The following is a 19,570-nucleotide window of genomic DNA, read 5'->3' as shown; positions in this document are numbered from 1 at the left end:
TGGATGTGTATTGTATTCATTGTAATGCAAAACACTTTGCAGCTGAAAAAGTTTCTAATAGAGGATATTCATTTCATGATTGTTGTAATCATGGTGCAGTATCTGTGCAACCTTTGCCTGAATTTCCTCAATTCATTCGTAGTTTATTTGATGGTAGTCACATAAAATCTAATAATTTTTTTCAAAATATTCGTAGTTATAACAGTTCATTTTCATTTGCCTCATTTAACGCTAATTTAATTAACTTTCAAGGTAGACGACCTGGTCCATATTGTTTTAAAATACAAGGACAGATTTATTATCAAATTAATAAAGCATTATATGCTGCACAAAACGAAAGTCCTACTTATGGCCAACTTTTTATCGTAGATTCAAATAAAGCAATAAATCATCGTCTTAATCAAAATTCATACATAGATTTTGAAATTGTACAAAACCTTGAACAAATAATGCGAGAATTTAATGTATTTGCTCAGTCTTATCACATGATGGGTGAAGAATTAGAAAAGCAACGACGTTTAGAAATGGAATCTGGTGAATTATTACCGGAATTACAATTATCGTTTACTTTAAGACCAAATATGGATCGACGTCGATACAATGCTCAAAGAACTAATGAAGTTGCTGCTGTTTTTTATACAACTGCTGATGGAGAAATTCCAGACTCATACGTTACTGTATGTAATAAAAATATTAAAAGTTTACAAAAAGTTAGTATTATGGATCCCAATGTTGAACCATGGGTATATCCTTTATTTTATCCACACGGCACTCAAGGATGGCATCGTGATTTAAAAAAATTAAATAGTAATAGACGAATAACTAGAGGACAATATATTAAATACCGTATAGCTATTCGCGATGAATTTAATGGTTTTTTATTAGGACGTCGTTTATTTCAGCAGTGGCTTGTAGACAGTTATGTAAAAATTGAAAAAGATAGAATTGATTATTGTAAAAATCATCAAAAAGAATTACGTAGTGAAACATATCAAGGTTTAAGAGATTATTTACAAACTACAGCGAATAACTTAAATGGGCGTATTGGAAAAATGGTCATACTTCCTTCCACATTTATTGGATCGCCACGTAATATGTTACAAAATTATCAAGATGCAATGGCAATTGTTAGTAAATTTGGTAAACCAGATCTTTTCATTACCATGACTTGCAATCCAAAATGGCGTGAAATTGAGGAAAATCTTTTACCCGGTCAACAAGCTTGTGATAGACCTGACATATGTGCTCGTGTTTTTAACATTAAAAAGGATTATTTAATTGATTTGATTGTTAAGCAAAAGTTTTTTGGTGAAGTAGCAGCGTTTGTATACGTTATTGAATTTCAAAAATGTGGGTTGCCACATGTTCATATATTGATTACATTAAAATATAATTTTAAAATAACAACTCCGCAGATCGTTGATAAATTTATTTCTGCTGAAATTCCTGATTCATGTGAAAATCAAATCTTACATGATATAGTTATGAGACATATGATTCATGGACCTTGTAGCGATTGGTGTTTAGTAGATAGACATTGTTCGAAACATTATCCGAAACCTTTTCTCGAAGAAACTAGAATGGATGAAGATGCTTATCCTTATTATCGTCGACGAAATAATGGAAGAAATTTTGAACGTCCTGGTGGATATGTAGTTGATAATCGTTATGTTGTTCCATATTGTCCTACTTTATCAATTATATTTAATAGTCATATAAATGTTGAAGTAGTTTCAAGTATTAAATCAGTTAAATATCTATATAAATATATTTATAAAGGACATGATGTTGCTGCTATAACTATTGAACCAATAACAGAAAGTGTTGTTATTGATCATGATGAGATACATAATTATATCGAAGCTCGTTATGTTGGATCTGTTGAAGCTAGCTGGCGTATTCTTGGTAAAAAACTACAAGATAAAAGTCACGCTATAATACGTTTACCAGTTCATCTTCCTAATGAGCAAAATATTATAATTGAAAATGAAAACATTGACAATGCAATGACTTCTGCTTTAGATCAAGTTACTATGTTAATAGATTATTTTTCATTAAACTTACGCGATGAAGAAGCAAAACAGTATTTGTATATAGAAATTCCAAGTTATTATACATTTAAAAAAGAGAAAGTTAATGGTAAAAATGTATCACGTTGGGTCAAACGTAAAAGTCATTATAATTGTATAGGACGAATGTATTCCGTTAGTCCAACACAAATAGAATTATTTCATTTACGATTATTGTTACTCACAGTAAAAGGGGCTACAAGTTTTAACGATTTAAGAACTGTAAATGGAGAAGTTTGTCAATCATTTTCAGCAGCATGTTTAGCTTCAGGTTTGATTGAAGATGATGATGAGTGGAAAAGAGCTATAAATGAAGCTGTTGGATGGATGATGCCACGACAACTTCGTAGATTATTTGTACGTATATTATTACATTGTCAACCATTACATCCTGAAGAGTTGTGGGAAAACTTTAAAATAGCAATGTCTGAGGATTATATTCGATATTTTGGTACGTTACAGGGACAAAAAAAAGCATATGTACAAATTAATAGTATGCTTCGTAGTGAAGGTAAAAGGTTTGTTGATTTTCCACAAATGGAACAACTAACAGAAAATGAAGAAGAAGAGGATTGCATGGCATTTGAAGAAGCTATGGAAATAGGTACCAAACAATATAAACAATTAAATAATAAGCAGAAAGAGATCGTCGATCTTATATTAAATGAATTAGAAAATAATATTATCTCTAATAATTGTTTTTATATTGATGGTCCAGGTGGATCAGGTAAAACATATATATACACAACTATCTATTATTTAGCTAAAATTAAAAATAAACGTGTATGTACAATGGCATTTACAGGTATTGCAGCTACATTATTACCTTTTGGAAAAACAGTCCATAAGATATTTGGATTACCAGTTCCATTATTTGCTGATTCATCATCAACTATTAAAATCCAATCAAAAGAAGCTCAATATTTAAAAGAAATTGATATTTTTATTTGGGATGAAGCACCAATGGCACCACGATATGCTTTAGAAATAATGGACCGAACATTGCGTGATATTATGAATAATGATATTCCTTTCGGTGGAAAAATTGTTTTATTAGGTGGTGATTTTAGACAACTTTTGCCTATTAAAGTACATGCTACTCGAAGTGAAATTGTAAATCTTTCTATTAAGTTTAGTTCTCTTTGGAAACATTTCGTAAAATTCTTTTTAATACAAAATATGAGAGTTCTTCCAGAAGAAATTGAATTTGTAAAATTTTTATTGAATGTTGGAGATGGTACATTAAATGATCTTAATGATAATATACAAATTCCTGAATGTTGTATAGCATCTATTAACGATATTGTGTTGTATAGCATCTATTAACGATATTGTGGAAGATATATATGGTGATTTAATAAGAAAAAAAGAATTTGTTAAAATGTCTAAATGTGCCATACTTTCTGCAAGAAATATTGATGTAGATGAAATTAATAAGAAAGTTGTGGAATTATTAGATATAAATGAAGAACGAATTTATACAAGTGTAGACACTGTCGTGAATAATGACAATGGTGACATGAGTGAAGCATTGTTACCAGAATATTTAAATAGTTTATCTCCATCGTCTCTTCCTCCTCATGAATTGCGTTTAAGACCAAATTGTATTATTATGTTAATTAGAAATTTAAGTATCAATGAAGGTCTTTATAATGGCACTAGATTAATGATTATAGAGCTTAAAGATCATTTATTAAAATGTAAGATTTTAACAGGTAACAAAATAGGAGACATTGTTTTTTTTGAATCGTATAACGTTATATTGCGAAAATGTATTTCCATTTACTTTTTCTAGGAGACAATTTCCAATAAAATTAGCTTTTGCCATGACGATTAATAAATCACAAGGACAGACGTTTGATAGAATTGGATTAGATCTTCGCAAAGATGTTTTTAATCATGGACAACTTTATGTTGCTTTTTCGCGAGTTCGTTCTTGGCAAGCAGTAAAAGTTTATCTTGGTAATCAACGAAATAACAAATTTGTTAAAAATTATGTATATAAAGAAATTTATATTTAATTTTTTATTTATTAAATGTGAAAAAAACACAATTTTGTTAAAGTAATAATAATAATAATAATTTGTTCAGGGAATATATAAAAATTTTTTACAAATATAAATTTTAATATTGGAAAATTTTACATTTTATTTACTAATAAAATGCAGTGTGTAACGGAAATAATTTAAAATATTTTTATTTTATATATTATAGATTATATAATATTATAGATTAAAAAAAATTATTAGATAGAAAAAAACACATTTTTAAATATACATAAAAAAGTTTCGTCAAATGGATGTTATAGGTAATGGGTGTTATAGGTAATGAAAATAATAACAGTATTTTAAATTTAATTACCACACGCTGTTTTTAGCTACGACAAACACTATTTTTTATAATAATATTAAATAATAATTTTATACTAATTCTATACTAATTTCATACTAATATAAGAAATATAATAAATTTATATTATTAAAAGTTTGAATTATGTAAAGTAATATTACATAAAAAGAATCACAAGTACAATATCACAAAAAAAATATTTTTATCAATTTTTTGTTGAGAAGATAAGGTAAAGTAAAAATAACTATGACATTATGTGGAAGTTGGATTCCTCTTATTCTGATCCTATAAAATAATATATAAATTAATTTTATATATGTGTGTGTGTGTGTGTATGTGTACTATATAATTATAATTATATAATTATATAATAATTATATATAAGTATCAAAATAATGCGTTTCACTAATTGAAAAAAATGATTAAAAAATATGTATTCTGTCAATACAAAGTGTTTGTGTCTGTTTGATCACAAAGCAATTAATTGATGATTAAATTAATTAAAGTTTAGAAAAAGTCATCCTTGATACGTCTGTATAGCTGACTTATTACTATCATTATAAATATTAACTTATACATTTTTATAAGAGTTTTAACAATATTGTCTATTCAAGAATAGAAGAATATTTGATTAAACATTTTCTTTCAAATAGTGAAAAATATATTGATATTTATTTTTAATCTATTCCCACTTTACTTCAAAAACTATAATTCATTTTTTACAATTTTTATCAAAAAATAATTTAAAATTACGAATGTTATTAACTGTAAGACTAAAAATTTAGAGTGAAACTTTGAGAGTTTCACCACTCTCTTTAATAAGTTTTATTAAAAACAAATAGTTTTAATATTAGTTATAATAATTATACCTGATTAGATGAAACTATCTCTTCTATTTTTCTTTTTAAATTTTTTGTATCATTTATCAATGTTAATAATGGCATATGTCCAGCAATTTTTTTTATATCTTCCATATTATTAACAATTAAATACGACGGTATAACTAAAAAGTATAAAAATATTAATAAATAAATATAAATAGTATAAATAAATAAATATATATATATATATATATATATATATATATATATATATAATATTACAAAATTGTAATTATTTATTAAAAATATTTTCATTTATTGTAATATACTATATAGCATGAGGTATCTATTAATTTATATACTTGAGTTTTTAATTTGTAAAAAATTATATGTTATATGAAAAGTTATTACATATAAAAAAAATTGAATGATTTTGAGCAGATGTTAATTACGTATTATATTTATTTTTTATAAGTAAAGATTTATAACTTTTATAAGTAAAAGTTTTGTATTTTAGAGATTTGAAGATTAAAAATTTCATTTTTTTTAAATAAAGCTCTCAAAATGGATCTTACTTTTTTATATAAATTGATTTTGTAATATTTAAACAATTATAAGGATAAAATAAGTAAAAATTGAATAGTTTAGTTTATTATCTATAGTTTGCATATTTCCTATATGTTTTATTCTAAAAAAATATAATTGTAGAATTTTGATTTAAAAATTTTTCCGAAATATTTATGTTATCTTGCAACTGTGTTGGCATTTTGTGAATTTATTCTCTGCAATGTCTTTGTAATGTTTCATTGCAATTTGCAATATTGCAACGTTGCTACAATGTAATTGCAATGATTTGTATTGTATGGAGGTATATTCTCTCGTTTTTGTATCAAAGATATAGAAATATTTTTAACTCACCCCCAAACGTAAATCTAGCTACATCTATGGTATGTCTATTACGCCTACCACGCGATGTGGTAGGAGGTACGATTTGAATTTCGTATTACTGATGAGAGCTTGCCATTCCCAGTTTGACTATGATTAAGTGTACACGATTAAGATTGCGAGCGATTAAGATTTTGGGTTTGTGATTAAGAAAAAAAATTTCTTTAAAAAATATAATATTAAAGAGAGAACCAGAGAGATATACATATAAACTTTGTCGAGGTAAGTTTACGATAATATCATAATGTAATAAATTGTAAGTTTATAATGTAATAAATTGATATGTTAAATTAATAGACACACACCACACACACATATACTTATTTACATTACTGTTATTATGCAGATTATTATGAATGCTTTCTAACAATCAGTACAGTGCTCCGATTTTATAACTTTTAACGACAATACCATTATTGTTAATATTATTGTATATATATTTTGGCGTTAAAGTATGTGCACAATACACGATAACGATAGTGATATTGTCGTTAGAAATTATAAAATCGTAGTATAAGTAATATCGTGTAATATAGTGTGTACATACGTACAAGTACTATCAAATACATGTCGCATACAACTAAAATATTGTGTTCGATTGTGTGTCGTTTTATGCACACCATAAATACATTTTTACATTTATATTATTTATTTTTTTATGAATTTATATATTTTAATAGGAAATAAAGATTTATTAAAATTCATATTCAAAATAATATTATAATATATATATAATTTAATATTATTTTTATAACTATTTAATTTGTAATTTAATATGAAAATAACTGAAGAAGCTAAATTAAATAAGTCAAATTCTCTTCAATACGTATACAGAATCAATATTACTTACATTTCAAGATATAAATATCGAGCCATCACGCATGTTTGGGATGATACTTCATGTTTTTATATTTTGAAACGTGACATTGGGTACTTTCCGATTCACGCATGATGCGCACGATGTGACAAAAAATGTATAGTTCATGTTACACATATTATACATTTTCTGTACTTCATACGCATCATGCGTGAATCGGAAAGTACCCATTTATTGTATATATATACATATATATTTATTGTATACATATACATATATATTATATATTGAAAAGAATTTTGAACTAAGGATTGAAATATATATAAATTGTATTGATTTATCATTTGTATTAATATAAATATTGATTTATTATTCGTATTAATATAAATATACGTAAAAATATTATGATTTCACTTTTTATTTAGATCCTGTTTATTAATTTTTACATTTGATTTATTATATTATTAAAAGATTATGTGTAAATTTCAATTTACATAATTTAATCGATGTTTGATGATAAGTTAATTAATAAGTTAGTAATTTATAAAAAATTTTTATCAAAAAATATTAATTTTTATATAAAGGAAAATATTTTTTGATATTTCTTTGTATTCAATGAAGATCTTTGTAACATTACATTTTATAATATTTTATTTGATATATGTACAAATTTTATAGAAAAAAATTTATAGATATATATATATATATTCTTTTTTCAGTTTTGTAATTTTAAAAGATATAAATATGTACACAAATTTATATTTATATATTTGTATATTTATTGATCTTAATTTGGAAACGATTTATTTTCAAGTGAATGAATACTTTTACAATATATGCCAATTGATTTTCATTTTATCAGGAGTCTTCAATTTTATCAGATATTATTTTTTCTATATGTTTTCATGATAAATAAAACATTGTTTACATCATAATATGTATACCATTCTTATAAATAATTTATTAAAATTTGTAAAAATGTAATAATATTTATTTAAAGAAAATTAAAATAATTATTATATTTTAAAGGTTAATAATATTATAAAGCTTTATATATTACTTAACTTATTTTAATTGTATTATTGAGAGAGGAGTCATAAACTAAAGTAATGCAATAACATTCAATATTGAACTCTTTAGAATAAACAAATTTAATTTTGATTTTATATATTAACAAATGTTTCATTTAAATATGTATAACGTGTGTAAAGTAGATATGCATTTATATAATATGTAAATTATATTATATAAAATAAGTATATAAATACTATATTAAATAATGAAAAGTATAATTGTGAAATCTTTCACAGGTTCTGATACAAACATATTTCAATTATTCAAATAGAAGTAATAGAGCTCTATACATTTCGATTTACTTCACATTCTTCTCAATGGTTCAAATTAAAAACAAAGCAGGTGAGTTTTTAACGTTATTTTTATGTATTAATATGTAACTTATTTTTCATCTGGTATTCTGCAAATTTTATCAGATATTATTTTTTCTATATGTTTTCATGATAAATAAAACATTGTTTACATCATAATATGTATACCATTCTTATAAATAATTTATTAAAATTTGTAAAAATGTAATAATATTTATTTAAAGAAAATTAAAATAATTATTATTTTAAAGGTTAATAATATTATAAAGCTTTATATATTACTTAATTTATTTTAATTGTATTATTGAGAGAGGAGTCATAAACTAAAGTATTGCAATAACATTCAATATTAAACTCTTTAGAATAAACAAATTTAATTTTGATTTTATATATTAACAAATGTTTCATTTAAATATGTATAACGTGTGTAAAGTAGATATGCATTTATATAATATATAAATTATATTATATAAAATAAGTATATAAATACTATATTAAATAATGAAAAGTATAATTGAAATCTTTCACAGGTTCTGATACAAACATATTTCAATTATTCAAATAGAAGTAATAGAGCTCTATACATTTCGATTTACTTTACATTCTTCTCAATGGTTCAAATTAAAAACAAAGCAGGTGAGTTTTTGACGTTATTTTTATGTATTAATATGTAACTTATTTTTCATCTGGTGTTCTGCAACTTTTTCATTATAATAAGTTTCTAATACAATATCATGTTTTGTTTTGTACATCTATGTTATATATTATAATTTTATACGACAGTGTATTTATAGTTTCTTTATTTTGGCGTCTATTGTGCTGTACGTTTTAAATACTTTTATGTGTCATTCAGATGATTTCCAATAATTATTTTAAGAAGATAATCTACAATAATTCTACATATAATTTACATTATGATTTACAAAAGAATAACGTTGATATTTAAAACGTGACAAATTATTGATATGAATGAATGTATAGAATATGTAAAGTGCATTTTTTATATTTTCATCCCATAATCAGGAAGCAATATTTTTAAAAACGTTTTTAAAAATTTTTATAAAATATTTTGAAAAACTATTTTAAAACATTAAAATTATAAATTTTATTTAATTCATTCAAAAAAAAATTATTATTTTAATATTTTCTCTGAATTATTATTTCAAATAAAAGATTCATAAAATAATGTATAAATATTAAATATATATTATTTTTCTCTTTACAATGTATATTATATATGTATATCATCTTTGTATATTTTGTAGGTTAATTTTATTAATTTTGTATCTTCAAAATATCAAATTAATCTAAAAATGTCACAATATAATTCGGATGATTCGGAAAGTCATATAACTCAAAATTCTCAAAATCATATTGATAAACTTATTGAAATTGACAATTTAAATGCAATTGAACTTTTGACACCAAGTGATGTACTTGAAAGCATACAAATGTATGATTCAACAGTGTAAGTAAAAAATTTTTTAAAATTGAAGAAAAGAATAACAATTATAAACAGAATAGAATAAACAATTATTTTAATCAATATTCATTATTCTTTTGTATTTTTTGCATTATTTATGTTTTTAAAATTTTAATAATTAATATTAATATTAATTTAATGTATGTATATATATATATATATATATATATATATATATATATGTATATATATGTATACACACATATCTAATGTAACATAAATAATGCAAAAAATACAAAAGAATAATGAAAATTGATTAAAATAATTGTTTACACACACACACACACACACACACACACACACACACACACACACACACACACACACACACACACACACACACACACACACACACACACACACACACACACACACACACACACACACACACACACACACACACACACACACACACACACACACACACACACACACACACACACACACACACACACACACACACACACACACACACACACACACACACACACACACACACACACACACACACACACACACACACACACACTTGTTCTGTTCGGTTTATATATATATATATATATATATATATATATATATATATATATATATATATACATACACACTCACACACACGCACACACAAAGTAAATTATAAGTTACGATATATGAGGAAACCAATTGATTTTATTAAGATTTAATTTTATAAAATCTTTTATTAGTATAAAGAATATACAATAAAAGTAGGGAATTTAATTTAAAAAATTCAAAGTAACTTTGCCTTGACTTTGAAGACTTAAGATTAAACTAATAAAATCAATAAATAGATCTCTTCTTTAAACTCTAATTTTTATCTGAAATATTTTTTACAAATTTATAAAACAATTTTACATTATTTCGATCTGTAGAATATATAAAAGGTGTTTGACAACAAGTAAGACAAAATTTAAGGAATGATTCTACATGATAAAATAAAACAAAAATCAAAAGTAACAAAATTCCTGTAGAGACTTCATTTTTTAATTATAAATATTTAAAAGTTCGTTTAAAAGGTATCCAAAACTCGGCAGTTCACTGTACACTTTTGCGTTACAGAGTATTTTGAGATAGATATAGCTTATGCTTGCTAAAAATTTTACAGATTACCATGCTTCAGGCACCTTTCACACAAATTTTCAAATACTTATAATTAAAAAACGAAGCTTTCGAATTTTTGTTACTCTTGATTTTCGTCTTATTTTATCAAGTAGAATCATTTCTTAAATTTTATCCCACCTGTTGTCGAACATCCTGTATATATATATATATATATATATATATATATATATATATATATATATATGTATATGTGTGTGTGTGTGTGTGTGTGCGCACCTTCTAATTTATCATTAATTATATTATTAATTATATTAATTAAATTATATTAGCGAAATTGTTGGCTATGTTGATAATATCGAATCTCCACGTTGCGTGGGCTCGCAACAACAGTATAAATTCTTCAAATTTTATTTGAACAACGGAAAAGGAAAGAGGGTTCAAATTGTCGCTTGGAACAATGATATTGATTATGTGGAGCCTCATATAAAAGTAAACACTGTAAGTATTTTTATTATTTCTTAGTTTTTTATTTTTTTTTATTTATTAATGTTTTCGTGAAATATATTTGTTTTTCAAGTTCTATAAATATATTTTTTATAAATATAAATAAATAAATAATAAATAAATATATGCATATATATATATATATATATATATATATATATAATGAGTATCTAAAATGAAAATGGTAACTAAGAAATTCTTACAAATTAGTAGAAGAGAGAAAAAAAAAATATATATATATATATATATATATATATATTATATGTATACACATATAATATGCAATTTGTGATAAAAGGTAAACTTTATAAATTTTTATAAGTATTAGTGAATCTTCTTATGTAGGTATTCTTTGTGTCATAAAAAGTGTAAAAAAGATAATGTAGAAGGCCATGTATATACGTCGATATACATATTTAATCTACTCTCCAAAGAAATATTTAAATCATCATTATTTGATTTTGAATCAAATCTTTCAATCTTACAATTAATTTAGTATCCATACATAGTGATATTGTTTTTATCGCTAACAGTATTTTTGTTATTTTATAGACGCAATAGGTCTAATATAAAATAAATAAATATTAGAAATAAGAATCAAATATTAAACATTAGGAAAAGAGAAAAATAGAAAGATCTTTGTTTTTTCTTTTCTTGAAGTTTAATATTTAACTTTTATTCTCAATATATTGTTTTTATTGTACATTAGGTTTTATGATAGTTAATATTTGCTTATAAGTTATTCTGTGTTAAACAAATTACTTATTCTTTTTAACTTGTGAATTTATATACAAATGAAATATTATATATATTTACTGTATAATTTTCGTGTAATAAAAAAAAATGTATTCTGATCCTGAGAATCTCTCATTAAGAGTTTAATTTAATTGAAATAATGTATACGAATATATGTAAATAATCATTATTGGTATATAATGGATATCATAGATATGACATTAATACAATACAAATACGTTACAGATATATAAATAAACATTTCTATTTTTTATCGTAAATAGCATTTTTGCATATATATTTCACACATATATATATATATATATATATATATATATATATATATATATATATATATATAATATATATAATTCATTATATATTTCACATATATAATATGTCATTTTTCATTGATAATTTTTGTCCCAAAAATCCTATTTTACAATATATATAATATTATAATACAAAGAATATATTATATAACATAATCTATAACATAACAATATATTATAAATATTATTATATTAATGATAATATTTTATATAATAATGTGCATAATAATTATAATAAAATTACATATGTAGTGTTATACTTTTAAACAAATAATGTGTGTATTTTATCTATTACTCTTTTTATAATCTTTTAATTTCGGTATTTATATTAATATAATTATACACATTATTATATTATTTTTTTAAAATATAAAATATTTAATTTATAACTTGTAATTGTTTAAGAATTTATGTAAAATGTATGTATAATTATATTTTTAATATTAAAATACATTTTATAAAATAGATTATTCATTTGGATGGTACTCAGGCACGTCCGCCAAAAATAGCTCAATTCAACAATAGTAACATGCCGTATGAGTTATTAATAAAATTCAATAGTACAATTTCAAATCTTGGAAAATTTGAATCAATGGAAATATTAGATACCACACCTGAAAAAATTGAATTATCTGATGTTTTAAATGCTACAAAAAATCGCATTAGTGAGTATTCTTTATATAATTTCTTTTCTTTTCTTATCAACATAATATTATAATATAAATATAATATAATAATATAAATATTTTTTATATAATTTCTTAATCCATATACTTTTTTTAAATACTTTTTTTTAATTAATACGTTATTAGAATTTGAAATAAATATAGTACAATAAATAAATATTTTTTCTTATATCAATTGTTTACATATTAAGCATTCAAATTTTAAATTGTTCAAAATTATTTTTTAAACTATTCTTCCATAAACTTTAATTATTTGGTGTTTTTAAATTTTGAATAATTGAAATCTATTTAAAAAATATGGTTTTAAGAAATTGAATAAATGAAAATGATTGATATTTAGATGATATCAGAAAAAAACTTTTATTCGTTATAAGTGATTCAGATATTAAGTGTTCCACGCAAATTTGATTTTAAATTATTGAAAGATTTAAAGCATAGATAATATGTTCTATTATTATTTAATACAATTATGCGAAACACTTTTAAAAATTTTAAAAGAAGCGCTCTACAAATGACAACGGTTATGTAGTAATAATGGACTATCTTTTCTCATCACAGACTAATACTTACGTAAATTGGTGAATCTTTCTTAATTAATTTCTCATTAATTGTTATAAAAATCATAGAATGATAGAAAATTCTTCTTTTTTCTGTTTAACTTCTTCTATTTACACGAGAGATAATATAGTTATTATTGGATACCCTGCACATACACATACATATATACACACACACACACACACACACACAATAAAGTTGTTTATATTAAAACACTATGAAATAAACTATTATTATGATTATTATAATTATAAAAATTAAATTATGTTTTTAATATAAAGATAGCTATAATTAGGAAATGACTTATTTCAGGACTTATATTTATATAGCTTTTTTCCTTCTTTTTGGGTCCTGAATCACTTTTCGAAGTATTGCGGGCAATTTTTCGGACACCCTATATATAGTATACGCGTATATATATAAAATCAGAAATTTATTAAAAAGTAATAACATGATTATTGATAATATAATATAAAATATTATTTATATCTTTTAAAATTTTATTGTATTTATTTAAAATAGCACAATATATTTTATATATAATTATTATTATTTTTGTTAATATATATTCGTCAAATATTTTTAGTGTTGAGAGAATACGTAAAGACAAATTTTGCTGAAATATATAACAATAACATGAACAAAATTATTGGATGTGGTGCAATAACTGATGGCACATACAAACTGGAAGTTCACATAATAAATTTTAGTAACGATGATTACTTTCTACTTGATATCAAAAAAGGTGATCATGTAGAAATCATTGGCATTATGCAAACTACAGGTAATAAACTAAACTATTGACAATGTTTTATTTATCATGAAAACATATAGAAAAAATAATATCTGATAAAATTTGCAGAATACCAGATGAAAAATAAGTTACATATTAATACATAAAAATAACGTTAAAAACTCACCTGCTTTGTTTTTAATTTGAACCATTGAGAAGAATGTGAAGTAAATCGAAATGTATAGAGCTCTATTACTTCTATTTGAATAATTGAAATATGTTTGTATCAGAACCTGTGAAAGATTTCACAATTATACTTTTCATTATTTAATATAGTATTTATATACTTATTTTATATAATATATTTTACATATTATATAAATGCATATCTACTTTACACACGTTATACATATTTAAATGAAACATTTGTTAATATATAAAATCAAAATTAAATTTGTTTATTCTAAAAAGTTCAATATTGAATGTTATTGCATTACTTTAGTTTATGACTCCTCTCTCAATAATACAATTAAAATAAGTTAAGTAATATATAAAGCTTTATAATATTATTAACCTTTAAAATATAATAATTATTTTAATTTTCTTTAAATAAATATTATTACATTTTTACAAATTTTAATAAATTATTTATAAGAATGGTATACATATTATGATGTAAACAATGTTTTATTTATCATGAAAACATATAGAAAAAATAATATCTGATAAAATTTGCAGAATACCAGATGAAAAATAAGTTACATATTAATACATAAAAATAACGTTAAAAACTCACCTGCTTTGTTTTTAATTTGAACCATTGAGAAGAATGTGAAGTAAATCGAAATGTATAGAGCTCTATTACTTCTATTTGAATAATTGAAATATGTTTGTATCAGAACCTGTGAAAGATTTCACAATTATACTTTTCATTATTTAATATAGTATTTATATACTTATTTTATATAATATAATTTACATATCATATAAATGCATATCTACTTTACACACGTTATACATATTTAAATGAAACATTTGTTAATATATAAAATCAAAATTAAATTTGTTTATTCTAAAGAGTTCAATATTGAATGTTATTGCATTACTTTAGTTTATGACTCCTCTCTCAATAATACAATTAAAATAAGTTAAGTAATATATAAAGCTTTATAATATTATTAACCTTTAAAATATAATAATTATTTTAATTTTCTTTAAATAAATATTATTACATTTTTACAAATTTTAATAAATTATTTATAAGAATGGTATACATATTATGATGTAAACAATGTTTTATTTATCATGAAAACATATAGAAAAAATAATATCTGATAAAATTGAAGACTCCTGATAAAATGAAAATCAATTGGCATATATTGTAAAAGTATTCATTCACTTGAAAATAAATCGTTTCCAAATTAAGATCAATAAATATACAAATATATAAATATAAATTTGTGTACATATTTATATCTTTTAAAATTACAAAACTGAAAAAAGAATATATATATATATATCTATAAATTTTTTTCTATAAAATTTGTACATATATCAAATAAAATATTATAAAATGTAATGTTACAAAGATCTTCATTGAATACAAAGAAATATCAAAAAATATTTTCCTTTATATAAAAATTAATATTTTTTGATAAAAATTTTTTATAAATTACTAACTTATTAATTAACTTATCATCAAACATCGATTAAATTATGTAAATTGAAATTTACACATAATCTTTTAATAATATAATAAATCAAATGTAAAAATTAATAAACAGGATCTAAATAAAAAGTGAAATCATAATATTTTTACGTATATTTATATTAATACGAATAATAAATCAATATTTATATTAATACAAATGATAAATCAATACAATTTATATATATTTCAATCCTTAGTTCAAAATTCTTTTCAATATATAATATATATGTATATGTATACAATAAATATATATGTATATATATACAATAAATGGGTACTTTCCGATTCACGCATGATGCGTATGAAGTACAGAAAATGTATAATATGTGTAACATGAACTATACATTTTTTGTCACATCGTGCGCATCATGCGTGAATCGGAAAGTACCCAATGTCACGTTTCAAAATATAAAAACATGAAGTATCATCCCAAACATGCGTGATGGCTCGATATTTATATCTTGAAATGTAAGTAATATTGATTCTGTATACGTATTGAAGAGAATTTGACTTATTTAATTTAGCTTCTTCAGTTATTTTCATATTAAATTACAAATTAAATAGTTATAAAAATAATATTAAATTATATATATATTATAATATTATTTTGAATATGAATTTTAATAAATCTTTATTTCCTATTAAAATATATAAATTCATAAAAAAATAAATAATATAAATGTAAAAATGTATTTATGGTGTGCATAAAACGACACACAATCGAACACAATATTTTAGTTGTATGCGACATGTATTTGATAGTACTTGTACGTATGTACACACTATATTACACGATATTACTTATACTACGATTTTATAATTTCTAACGACAATATCACTATCGTTATCGTGTATTGTGCACATACTTTAACGCCAAAATATATATACAATAATATTAACAATAATGGTATTGTCGTTAAAAGTTATAAAATCGGAGCACTGTACTGATTGTTAGAAAGCATTCATAATAATCTGCATAATAACAGTAATGTAAATAAGTATATGTGTGTGTGGTGTGTGTCTATTAATTTAACATATCAATTTATTACATTATAAACTTACAATTTATTACATTATGATATTATCGTAAACTTACCTCGACAAAGTTTATATGTATATCTCTCTGGTTCTCTCTTTAATATTATATTTTTTAAAGAAATTTTTTTTCTTAATCACAAACCCAAAATCTTAATCGCTCGCAATCTTAATCGTGTACACTTAATCATAGTCAAACTGGGAATGGCAAGCTCTCATCAGTAATACGAAATTCAAATCGTACCTCCTACCACATCGCGTGGTAGGCGTAATAGACATACCATAGATGTAGCTAGATTTACGTTTGGGGGTGAGTTAAAAATATTTCTATATCTTTGATACAAAAACGAGAGAATATACCTCCATACAATACAAATCATTGCAATTACATTGTAGCAACGTTGCAATATTGCAAATTGCAATGAAACATTACAAAGACATTGCAGAGAATAAATTCACAAAATGCCAACACAGTTGCAAGATAACATAAATATTTCGGAAAAATTTTTAAATCAAAATTCTACAATTATATTTTTTTAGAATAAAACATATAGGAAATATGCAAACTATAGATAATAAACTAAACTATTCAATTTTTACTTATTTTATCCTTATAATTGTTTAAATATTACAAAATCAATTTATATAAAAAAGTAAGATCCATTTTGAGAGCTTTATTTAAAAAAAATGAAATTTTTAATCTTCAAATCTCTAAAATACAAAACTTTTACTTATAAAAGTTATAAATCTTTACTTATAAAAAATAAATATAATACGTAATTAACATCTGCTCAAAATCATTCAATTTTTTTTATATGTAATAACTTTTCATATAACATATAATTTTTTACAAATTAAAAACTCAAGTATATAAATTAATAGATACCTCATGCTATATAGTATATTACAATAAATGAAAATATTTTTAATAAATAATTACAATTTTGTAATATTATATATATATATATATATATATATATATATATATATATATATTTATTTATTTATACTATTTATATTTATTTATTAATATTTTTATACTTTTTAGTTATACCGTCGTATTTAATTGTTAATAATATGGAAGATATAAAAAAAATTGCTGGACATATGCCATTATTAACATTGATAAATGGTATAAAAAATTTAAAAAGAAAAATAGAAGAGATAGTTTCTTCTAATCAGGTATAATTATTATAACTTATATTAAAACTATTAGTTTTTAATAAAACTTATTAAAGAGAGTGGTGAAACTCTCAAAGTTTCACTCTAAATTTTTAGTCTTACAGTTAATAACATTCGTAATTTAAAATTATTTTTTGATAAAAATTGTGAAAAAAGGATTATAGTTTCTGAAGTAAAGTGGGAATAAATTAAAGATAAATATCAATATATTTTTCATTATTTGAAAGAAAATGTTTAATCAAATATTCTTCTATTCTTGAATAGACAATATTGTTAAAACTCTTATAAAAATGTATAAGTTAATATTTATAATGATAGTAATAAGTCAGCTATACAGACGTATCAAGGATGATTTTTTCTAAACTTTAATTAATTTAATCGTCAATTAATTGCTTTGTGATCAAACAGACACAAACACTTTGTATTGACAGAATACATATTTTTTAACCATTTTTTTCAATTAGTGAAACGCATTATTTTGATACTTATATATAATTATTATATAATTATATAATTATAATTATATAGTACACATACACACACACACACATATATAAAATTAATTTATATATTTTTTTATAGGATCAGAATAAGAGGATTCCATCTTCCACATAATGTCATAGTTAGCATATTTATTGTTACTTTACCTTATCTTCTCAACAAAAAATTCATAAAAATATTTTTTTTGTGATATTGTACTTGTGATTTTTTTTATAATTTTCTAATAATTTTTTTTAATCTATAATATTATATAATATATAATATTATAGAATTATTATATATTATATAATATTATAGATTATATAATATATAATATTATAATCTATAATATAATAATATTGTACTATATATATATAATATTATGTATATAATATTCTTATTTCTTTTTTAGTTTTTTCTAACTTTATTAATATTTTTTAGTTTTAAACTATCACAAAAACTTATGTTAAGATGTGCCAAAATGTTATTATTCCAAACTTTTGTGTTATATAGACTCTTTCTGTTTCTTTTACGAGTATTGAAACAATCTTTACAAATATTAATCAATAATTTATTACAAAATATCTTTATAAAATGTTACAAATTATTAATACTATTATACCCGCGATGAATATATAAAAATTAATAATTGATTTAATAATTTGATT

At 22.0% G+C, this 19,570-nt stretch overlaps 2 protein-coding genes and 1 long non-coding RNA gene across 3 annotated transcripts; 2 read left to right on the top strand and 1 right to left on the bottom strand.

The window, feature by feature from the left end:
- The first annotated feature begins 488 nt into the window (after positions 1-488).
- On the top strand, positions 489-3,881 carry LOC145976392 (uncharacterized). Its single transcript, XM_083107447.1, has 4 exons — positions 489-2,673; positions 2,875-3,174; positions 3,386-3,784; positions 3,865-3,881. Exons 1-4 carry the CDS (start codon positions 489-491, stop codon positions 3,879-3,881), a joined length of 2,901 nt encoding a protein of 966 aa, XP_082963573.1.
- Positions 3,882-6,012: 2,131 nt separating this feature from the next.
- Positions 6,013-14,895, top strand: LOC145975564 (uncharacterized). Its single transcript, XM_083106146.1, has 8 exons — positions 6,013-6,406; positions 8,312-8,417; positions 8,917-9,022; positions 9,652-9,854; positions 11,276-11,444; positions 12,984-13,182; positions 14,348-14,545; positions 14,624-14,895. The coding sequence occupies exons 4-8, from the start codon at positions 9,700-9,702 to the stop codon at positions 14,659-14,661; spliced, it is 759 nt and encodes a 252-aa protein (XP_082962272.1). The 5' UTR covers positions 6,013-6,406; positions 8,312-8,417; positions 8,917-9,022; positions 9,652-9,699; the 3' UTR covers positions 14,662-14,895.
- On the bottom strand, positions 14,680-17,699 carry LOC145975565 (uncharacterized). Its single transcript, XR_014440010.1, has 3 exons — positions 17,302-17,699; positions 15,291-15,396; positions 14,680-14,787 (listed from the first exon to the last, which is right to left on the bottom strand). It is a non-coding gene; the product is annotated as an uncharacterized LOC145975565 (long non-coding RNA).
- Between the last annotated feature and the right edge of the window lie 1,871 nt (positions 17,700-19,570).

This window comes from Camponotus vicinus, unplaced genomic scaffold, assembly GCF_025532165.1.
Source record: "Camponotus vicinus isolate PSW18456_S1 unplaced genomic scaffold, iyCamVici1.0 SCAF_8, whole genome shotgun sequence".
NCBI lineage: Eukaryota > Metazoa > Arthropoda > Insecta > Hymenoptera > Formicidae > Camponotus > Camponotus vicinus.
The sequence above is the reverse complement of the archived record's forward strand: the minus strand, read 5'-3'. Positions and strand labels throughout refer to the sequence as shown.